This window comes from Gossypium hirsutum, chromosome A11 (genome assembly GCF_007990345.1).
Source record: "Gossypium hirsutum isolate 1008001.06 chromosome A11, Gossypium_hirsutum_v2.1, whole genome shotgun sequence".
In the NCBI taxonomy this organism is placed as follows: Eukaryota; Viridiplantae; Streptophyta; class Magnoliopsida; order Malvales; family Malvaceae; genus Gossypium; species Gossypium hirsutum.
The window spans coordinates 22,211,747-22,221,884 of record NC_053434.1 but is presented as its reverse complement, the minus strand read 5'-3'; the positions used below and the strand labels follow the sequence as shown (position 1 = coordinate 22,221,884).

The window sequence follows — 10,138 nt, the reverse complement described above, 5'->3', positions numbered from 1 at the left end:
CAAATAGCAAAAAAAAAAAAAGTTATTTCAAAGGTATTTTCATGCTTTTTCAATCTATACATTAAATATGGCACACATACATAGATAGTGATACATTCACCTTTTTTTTGGCAATCGGAGAGGAGGAAACCGAATGTTTCCTTGTTTTTCTTTCAATTTGGTGGGGCTTTTGACTGTTTTGGTCTTAAATCCGTAATGGGAGTAGCGAGGGGATTAAAAGGGCCTATATATTTTAGTATTCTCTGGCCACCTTATGCGGTGGTAGTCGGCAAGGGACCGGCGGTGGTCCGATCACCGGATACTGCTCAGGCCAGAGAATGCTTTCCCTCTCCCCATCCCCTCTTTCTTTTTTTTTTCTTTTAATAGCAGCAGAATGATTTTTTTTAAAAAAATTTAAGCCTTTTATAGGGCCATCGAACGACGTCGTTTAAGCTTTATCTCCATGGCTTCAAAACGGCGCCGTTTAGGCACCATACTTGCGCGACCCGACCCGACTGACCTGGGATCCGCGTGTTTTTTCTCTGATGCGCTATTTGCCCAATTGATCCCTCCGCTTTTTAGTCAGTTCACAATCAAGTTTCCTTTTATTTTAATTTGTGTCTTATATTTTATTTCAATGTACAATTTAGTCCCGCATGAAGTGAAGCGTTTTGGAGGGCGGGAATATTCGCCCATCTGGTCCCTCCATGTTATCCGCGTATTTCAATGTGGTCCTCCCTTTTCCTTTTATTTTAGATTTGCCCCAAAATTTTGTTTTAAGGTTTGATTTGGTCCTTTTTTTTGTTATTTCTTACTATTTTGTTATTAGATTAATTAATTTAATATATTATTACTACTATTATTTTTCTATTTATTTCTATTTATCTAACTTTTCTTAAAAAATACATTTATTTTATTATATCTCCTCATTATTTTTATCTATATCCTTTTAATTAAATTATTCATTGTTCATTTTCTGGAAATTGTTTTAACATATCATTTTGAACTACTTTACTGATTTTACATTGTTTTAGTTGTCATTTTTATATTTTCTTTTGTATTTTTTGATTTGTTTTATTATATAGTTTATTTATTTTAAAATTCTCTTTTATGTATATTCGTTTACATGATGTTTCTTTTAAATGCTCTCATACATTATTATTTTTATATATATATTATTTACATTACACTATTTTTTAAAATTTATGTATATTATTTATTTAAATTAATGTATATTATTTTGTATATTACTTACTTTAATTTTCTTCTTTTGATATTTGTTTTAAAATTCATTTGTACATTATTACTTCGTATATTATTTATTTTACTTATTTTATCTTTTTGATCTAGTTCAAACTTTCACGTTTATTAGTTATTTTAAAATTATATATATAATTTAATTTTAAATTATTGTGTGTATTATAATTTCAAATGTTTTATTTTTTCACATTATTAATTTCAGACTCATTTATCATTGTTTCAAAACTTGTTGTATTTTATTTGTGTTAATTGGCTTTATATTTCTTTTAAAATCGATTCTTTGATTCATAAGCCGTTGAATGTTAACATTAGTATTTGCATAATGTATTATGTGAACTTATTGCTATTGCATGTATCTTAATTTGCTATTTTCTTATTTTTATACTACTGTCATTCATTTTTATAGTATTCTACCCATGTATATTGTTCCATGTTTGTAATTTTACCTTTCATTTCCAAGTATCGGATTGTAATTGAAATTTCCAACTTATTGGTCCAAAATTGATCATTTCATTTTTACTTCAAACAAACCAAATAAATGCATTTTGAGCCGGTTCTATAATCGCTCCTATTTAAAAACCTCTCAAAACAAGGTAATATTTCGTGTTTGGAAATTCGAGAAATCGTGCCCTAACGTGCTGGGTTTCGATTTTTCGTTTGACCAAATGGCCGAATATCCCTTTTGAAATTACAATGCATGAGTTCCGAAAATCAAGAGATGATCTTGATTTCGAGGGTTTAAAAGGTCATGTTCTAATGTGCTGGATGTGATATTTTATTTCCTCGGGACAAGAGAATCTTAACATCCAATTCAAGTTATTCAAATATTTTTAAAAGAGATTATTTTTTAAAATCTTTTTAAATTTTTGACATTAGGACATTAATTAATCAATTAGATACCAATTTTGGGCGTTGCGAGGGTGCCAATCCTTCCTCGTACGTAACTGATTCCCGAACCCATTTTCTTGACTTTCGTAGGCCAAAATCAATATTTTAATAAAATAAAATATTTTATAGGTGATCCGATCACACCTAAATAAAAAGGATTGGTGGCGACTCCATTTTCCATTTAAAGTCGATCCCCGTTTTTCAAAGCAAAAAAATGGTTTCGACATTTCCAACTATTTTTGTGTCATTATAACCCAAGGTATCGATACCTGAGGGTAAGGCATCGATACCTTGACCCAAAAATCAAATTTTTGAGAAACAAAGAGCAATTTTGGTATCTTTTTTAAGGTGGGTATCGATATTAAAGCCTAGGTATCGATACATTCATCAAAACTTGAATTTTTAGAGTTCCAGAATGCTATTTTGGTGTTGATTTTGTGCAGTGGTATAGATACCTTTCATAAAATATTGATACATTTTGTTTAAGTATCGATCCATTGACCTTGTTTTGAGTAAAAATAATTTTTAAATAATTTCCAAACGCAAACGAACATCTATTAATAACCCCGGATGTTTATATTAATAATTTTTGGGTTAAATAAGTTAACGCACTATGTATGAATGACTGAATCATATGATGTCTAGCCAAAAATGCTTTGGCCCCAAATGTAATAGTCTTATACCAGGTCCATACAGTCGGACCAGGTATAGGGCTGTTACATAGTAGCCACCTTATGTGCACCAAATTTAGAGATTTATCGAGCATTAAAATGCCTTTGATTAACCTCAGGATGAATTCTCAGACGTATTGTTCTTTGACGATGTTGGACACGTTCAAAGGAAATTTTTTTAAATTAGTTTCCAACCACTTCATATGTATCTTACAACTTTGAAACTTATTTGGCACTTTCCCAAATAATGTCTCGCAAATGTCCTTTTTACGGGGAACGACTGTTGACCCATAATGACTGACCTATCAATCGGTAAACCGAGTTATAAAGCTACATCCTTAATCGAAATGAATATATGAAATAATTAAATAAAACTATAGTATTTTTAAACAAAGTGTATAGGAACATTTCGAACAAAAATTGAGAGAATTAAGAGTTTAGAGAGAATATAAAGAGTTGAATTTGAGTGAGAATAATGAAAAATGACTTGCTATTTATGGGAAAAAAAAATAATGTTGGCCCTTTTAAAAATTTTTACCATTGCCAACGTTTAAAAAGTCATTGGAGAAAATGACCGTTGCAGGAAAGTACTTTCCTATCACTTGAACACACTTTCACATACTCTTTAAAGAACGACCTATTTCTTTATTTAAAAAAAAACAAACTAAAAGATAAATTAAAAAAATATATCTTACTAAGTTAGCCATATGAAATGTTAAAAAAAATGAAGACTTATCAATCAAAATTAAAAAAAAATTAACATTTTTGGGAACACGAAATGACTAAATTGCTTAAGTTTTAAAGTCATATTTTATTTTGAGTGACGTTATAAAGTAAATTTAAACCATTTATAATGCTGACGTAATATTTCATCTGCCTTTTGTTGTGTTGTGTTAATTGAATTGAGGCGAAACTTGCTTGCACCTTCCTCAAGAAGATATCGTACTCTTCACATAATAAAAAATTGACGAAATTTCCTCACATTTCAACAAAATTACCTAATGCAATCATCGTTAAAAAGAAGAGAAAATCACTTGGTTGTAAAATGAGAGCTAGCTCATCTCTAATTCATAAGATGAAGATGTGGATGTGGATGTGATGCAACATTTAATTAAAACAGTGCAGGCTCAACTACTTGCTCCGTCTAACAAATAATGTAAAAGTAGGGTTCCTTTTCCAACATTAAGAATAATAATGTATACGTTTCCACATCCACAAATGGAGGATCATCTGACGTTTTGATTTTTCAGAATCAAATTCGATATTGACATTTCATATTTTAATCTAAGTATGGAGGTGACGTGAATATCATTACTCCTTTTACCATATTATAACTTCTCCCAAAATAAATTATTAGCTTTGCCATTCAACATTAACATTTCTAAAAATATTTTAGATTAATATAAAATATAGTTGTATAGGGCACATGTTTATTTTAAATATAAACTTAGATTTGAATAGGCTAAAACAGTATATTAGTCCCTGAATTTTGGTGAAAAATTCAATCAAATCTTTCCACAAAAAAATCACTTAATTAAACCTTCAAATTCTTAAATTGCATCAATTAAGCTTTTTGACCAACGCTTTTCATCTTTAACCGTTAATGATGCTGGCGTGAAGCTCCATGTCAGCGATTATTGATAACATGGAAAAATAAAAAAAAATCAAAAAAAAGAATTTTTATTTTTATTTTTATTTTGGCCATGTCAGTAATTATCATCGGCATGGAGCGTCATGTTAGCACTATAAAGGTCAAAGGGCCTAATTGATGCATTTGAGAGTTTGAGGACTTAATTGATTTTTTAGCTAAAGTTCAGAGGCTTTTATCCCCTTTTAGCCATTTGAATAGTACATAGGGTTAGTATTTGGTACACAAGCAATATACTTTTTTTTTATTCCACAAATAGCTCTAAATAATTGTCATGTGTCTATTTTTTTAAACATATAATTTTTTTAATATTTTACTATGTACCTATAGAACACTTGTTAACCCTTTGACCCTACTTGTGGAGTCTAAAAACTCCATTGACAATAAACTAAATATTTTCTCATATATAAATATATATTTATTCCTTACTCTTGAATTAATTAACACATTAACTTTCCACATTGACACTTTTGAGTAGTTATCAACGAGTTAATGAGTTATGAAAATATTGAAACTTCAACACATTTCAACTCGAGAAATGAAAGAGTTAGAAATAAACATATATCATTGGTAAAACTACAATGGAGAAGTCATAACATCGAGGAAGTCACTTAGGAGTTGGAAGAGACGATCCATATCTATTATCCTCATCTCTTTCTAGACGCAATTTCTTGAAGTAAGGAAAAAATGTAATGACTTGATTTTCGTTGATATTGAAAAATTAATTTCAAGGCCGAATTTAATAAGTCGAGTTGAACAAAATATTAAACCAATAAATTCTTGGGGTGAGGATGATATTAGAAAGTGATATCGAAGCATGTATGCCCGATCAACACTTATGTATGCATTGTGAAGTGTTAGAGATTTAATTCATGTATTTGTCCTAAATTTGCATCCAGCTAATAAAATCTAAATTTATAAAAATGAAATATAATCAAGAATGTGATAAATAAATATCTCAATGACATGATTCATTATTGGCCTGATTTATGATACCAGATGAGTAATAAAAATGAAATGTGACATGAAACATGTTGTTAAACACCTTAAGGATAGAATGAGAATATGATACAATGAAATATGGTCACTAATGCACGTTCCGGGAATAGATTTAATGACATGTATGTATGTGTATATATATATATATATATTTATGGTTAATGTATTTTATTTTATTTAGTTATTGTTCTACGTATTAAATTTAGATTATGTTAGCATTAATGAACTTTTAATGCTTAGTGTGCGGATGTGTTATTTTCATGTGTAAATGTAAATTTAATTTGTGATTAGTTCATCAGGCTTTCGAGACATCCAAAGATATACATTTAGTTGAGATAATGTTTGTATCTCTCTTTGAATGTAGTTAGTAGAAGGGCATGTACATAAGTTGAGTAAGTAAAATTTGGGTCTTAGGTGCTATTTGGTTATTTTGGTTGGGGCAAAATTTGCAATTAAGCCAAGACCAAGCTAGTATTTTGGTTATAGTTTAGGGGCTAAATTAGATATTAACCCTCATCATCATTTTGTCAACGGCTTAACTGCGGCTGAAAGATGAGGGACCAAAATGCTACAAATCGATAAATTTAGTGATCAATTTGTAAATAGTCATAGTTCAATGAGCAAATCATAAACTTAACAATAACTGGGTGATTCCTGGTGTAATTTACCTAATTCATCAGTGCTTTAGATGTATAACACGTAGAAATGTGGGTTCCAAAGTCCAAACACAGAGCAACACAGGATAACCATTGACAAGGGTGTGTCTTGTTTAGTTGGTTGCCGTTTCGTCTCCGGAGTTGGTGCTACCAGAATATCAATCCCTTCTTTTTTGACAATATTTTCCTCGGTTTTTTCACATTCTCTTTATAATACGTGGAGTGCTATTATTATTCTTAAAAAGAAAAAAAAAAGCATAGAAATTTCGTGGGGAGATAACAAGGAAACTGCAAATAAAATCAAAGTAGTTACAGTTAAAAAGAGTCCCCACCTCTTCTTTTTCTTCTTCTTCTTCCCATCTCATCGCGCCAACATGCTTAAACTGTACCGTAATTTGTCCGTAATATGCATAACTGTCAGCTCAAGTTGTTTCTCTTTTCTTCTTCCCATCCCATCTCCTTGACTTTGGATTCCCATATTACTCCTCTCAATATCTTTGTCCGCAATATAACTTGGTTTTTTTCCCTCGATTCCTTTTCCTGCCATCCGAATTAGTATTTTATGTCGGTTCTCTATCTTATTACCCTTTTATACTCTTTAAATACCACCAAACACTCCCAATTCCCTTGATCCTCATTGTTCTCTTCTATTTTTTTTTAAAATATTTTCTCGGTTTTTTTTTGGCTTCAACGATGGCGGGAGTGAATGGTGAGAAGTTGAAGAGGCTAAGAGCATGGGTTCAAAATTATGAGTGGGGAAGAAGCGGGGCGGAGGCAGAGGTGGCGAGGCTGTTGGCCTTGAATACCGGGGCAGAGATAGAGCCAAACAAGCCTTATGCTGAGTTTTGGATGGGAACCCATGAATCGGGGCCAAACGTTTTGGTTGAGGAGGAAGGAGAAGAAGAAGAAGAAAAAGAGCAACAAGATGTGGGATTGAAAGAGTGGATTGAGAAGAACCCAAAAGTGCTGGGTCATAAGGTTTTGGAAAAATGGGGCTCTGATCTTCCTTTCCTGTTCAAGGTTTCTTCATTCTCTCCATTTTTTTACACTTTTTCTTTATTTGGTTATGACAACTTTGGTTTTGTTAATCCCATTAAATTCCGATTCATCAAAAGGTAAGTCGAGTCGCACCTAAAATTTGAAAAAAGAACAAGAACAACTCTTATCACTCATTTTCGATTCATAAATTTTGGTTAACTCGCATCATTTGATGAGTCAATACTCAATAGGGGTCAGTTTTTGTTTTAAATAGAATTTTTAAAAATAAAATTTAATATTTTAATATTATATGATTAGAAAAAAAAAGTGTGAAAGTGAAGCAGTGTGATGAATAAAATGAAATAAAAGCAGAAATGGTGTAAAAATAGGTACTGTCAGTGGGGAAAGCGCTGTCAATACAGGCGCATCCGGATAAAGAATTGGCCAAAGAATTGCATAAGATGAAGCCCAATCTGTACAAAGATGCTAATCACAAACCTGAGATGGCTTTGGCTATAACTGAGTTCAGGGCACTTTGTGGCTTCATTACTCTCCAGGTATTCCTTCTCTTTTTTAACTTATAATAATTTGATTTTAAAAAGTTTTTATTTAATTCATTCAACTAATAAATTTTTTTTAAAAAAATTATTAACAAACTCCGAGTAATGATTCAACAATCATACAGTGAATTAATATTCATTAACGAGTAGAAGAATATACTTTAGATTTAAGTCAATTTGATTGTTAGTGTCAGAGAATAAAGAAAAAAGCTGTTTAAATTTTAGTTTATAAATTCGTGATGTTTAAAGCTATTTTATAAACAAAAACTGAACCTACAAGAGAAATGTAAATAAAGCTTTTAATTGGTGCAAACAACATGAACAAGAGAAAGCCATATGGTATTAATTTTAATAGTGTTGTGAAAAACTTTTGAAGAATTTAGTAATAAAATTGTAACTTTTTTTAATTAAGTGACTAAAATGAAAATTTACACGTAATTTGGTGAGTGATAATGGAGTTATTATTATTATTATTACGATAATTGGTGTTAGAATATCATTTGGACAAGTGCTGAAATTGGGCTACCTAACCACTCCTCTTATTTCTCTTATTTCTAGTTGGAGCAAGAACCTTTTGTTGGTAAAAGCACACTCTCTGGTGGAGTATACTTTTATTTTTAACCCCTTATACGCACACTTCACATGCCTTAAAAATAAATACAGACATGAATTATTATAAAATTTTAGTTATTTATCAATAAAATTATTATTTAACTTTTAAATATATAAAATTATATTACGAATGATTTATTTTATATATACATAAAATTTAACTTAAATTTTATTAATACATATTCTCTATTTTCACTTATCACTTGTTACCATAATTATGTTTAAATCTAAATACATATCCCATCACTAATTTTAAATTTATTATTACATTAACTGATCTCACTCACGGAAAGCAATCTTATTGTCTGTCACTCTGGTCAAAGAAGTAACATGCTCAAACTATGCTTCATTTTCCGATGATTCTGTCAACTATAATAATCTCTTTGAAGCAAATGTATATCTATATCGGTTCTTTTTTCCTCGCAGGAGCTTAAGGAAGTGCTTGAAGATGTTCCGGAGATAGAAGAATTGGTCGGCACTGCATCCGCGAAGCAAGTCATGGAGATTGACGAGCGAGGTGGCGATACTGCCGACAAAGCTAAAACTGCTCTGCGGTCGGTTTTTACGCAACTTATGTCTGCAAGCAAGGAGATGACCACGAAAGCTATATCCAAACTTAAAAGTCGGCTGCTCCTACAAAGTCAGGTCTGCACTAATTTCATCATTATCAATCACTTCTTTTTAAAACTGACAAAGAGTTCAATTTCCATGCTCAACTTCAACATTGATTATTGGTGCTTGATTAGGACCGCAGACTATTCAAATTAGGCATTAAGATAACTGCTACTTGAAGCTATATTGTTGCTCATATGCCGTTTATTTCTTTGTGCTTTATGGGCAACAGTTGAGGAGTCTGACGGAGAAAGAAGAGTTGGTGTTGCAGTTGGAAAAGCAATACCCCGGAGACATAGGTGTGTTATCGGCTTTCTTCTTCAATTACGTGAAACTTAAGCCAGGGGAAGCTTTGTATCTGGCGGCCAATGAGCCCCACGCTTATTTAAGTGGCGACTGCGTTGAATGCATGGCAACCTCCGACAATGTCGTCCGAGCTGGTCTCACTCCCAAGCATCGTGATATCCAAACCCTCTGTTCTATGCTCACCTATAACCAGGTAGAATGACTACCCAACACATCTACATATGAATGTCAGAATATAACTCTTAATTACCTTCAAGTAGACATGTCCAAAAAACTAAACTTAGAAAAGGTGATTTTTTTAATTCGAATTAAAAATATAATATAAAACTAATAAAAATCATAACATAATATCGTTTATGTTGCAGGGTTACCCTGAAATCCTTTCGGGACTTGCATTGAGTCCTTACATAACAAGGTACCTCCCACCGTTTGATGAGTTCGAGGTTGATCGTTGCATTCTTCCGAAAGGGTCGTCGGTGGTTTTCCCGGCCATCCCGGGTCCTTCAATCTTCCTCGCATTTGTTGGGGAAGGAAAAATGAAAACTGGATGTTGGAAAGGCATTGTTACCGAAGGAGATGTGGTGTTCGAACCAGCCAACACAGAGCTCGTCATTACTGCGACTACATCTGAGCTGCAACTTTATAGGGCAGGGATCAACAGCAGGTTCTTTCATGGTCAATGAATTTATGAACACTGCCGGCGTCTACTGCCATTATCATTCAGCAGCCTTAGTGAGTAAAATAAATTATTTAATTTCATTTAATTATGCTTTCTTTTGCCGCCATTTTATGGTTATAATGTAATTTTAGGACCTGCATATATATTCTGTGAATATATAAATAAATAACTGAAATCACTCCCAATATTGAGTTGTGTTTTCTAATACTATTTTAATGGTATGATATATAGCTTTAAAAATTAAACCGGTTAGATCCCAATGACGCAACAGTGAAAAATAAAAAGAATTA

The 10,138-nt window shown here is 31.8% G+C and overlaps 1 protein-coding gene across 1 annotated transcript; it reads left to right on the top strand.

Annotated features, from left to right (window-relative positions):
- Positions 1 to 6,173: 6,173 nt before the first annotated feature.
- Positions 6,174 to 10,033, top strand: LOC107912733 (mannose-6-phosphate isomerase 2). Its single transcript, XM_016841037.2, has 5 exons — positions 6,174 to 7,121; positions 7,469 to 7,636; positions 8,678 to 8,896; positions 9,096 to 9,362; positions 9,535 to 10,033. Exons 1-5 carry the CDS (start codon positions 6,795 to 6,797, stop codon positions 9,850 to 9,852), a joined length of 1,299 nt encoding a protein of 432 aa, XP_016696526.1. The 5' UTR covers positions 6,174 to 6,794; the 3' UTR covers positions 9,853 to 10,033.
- Positions 10,034 to 10,138: the final 105 nt, after the last annotated feature.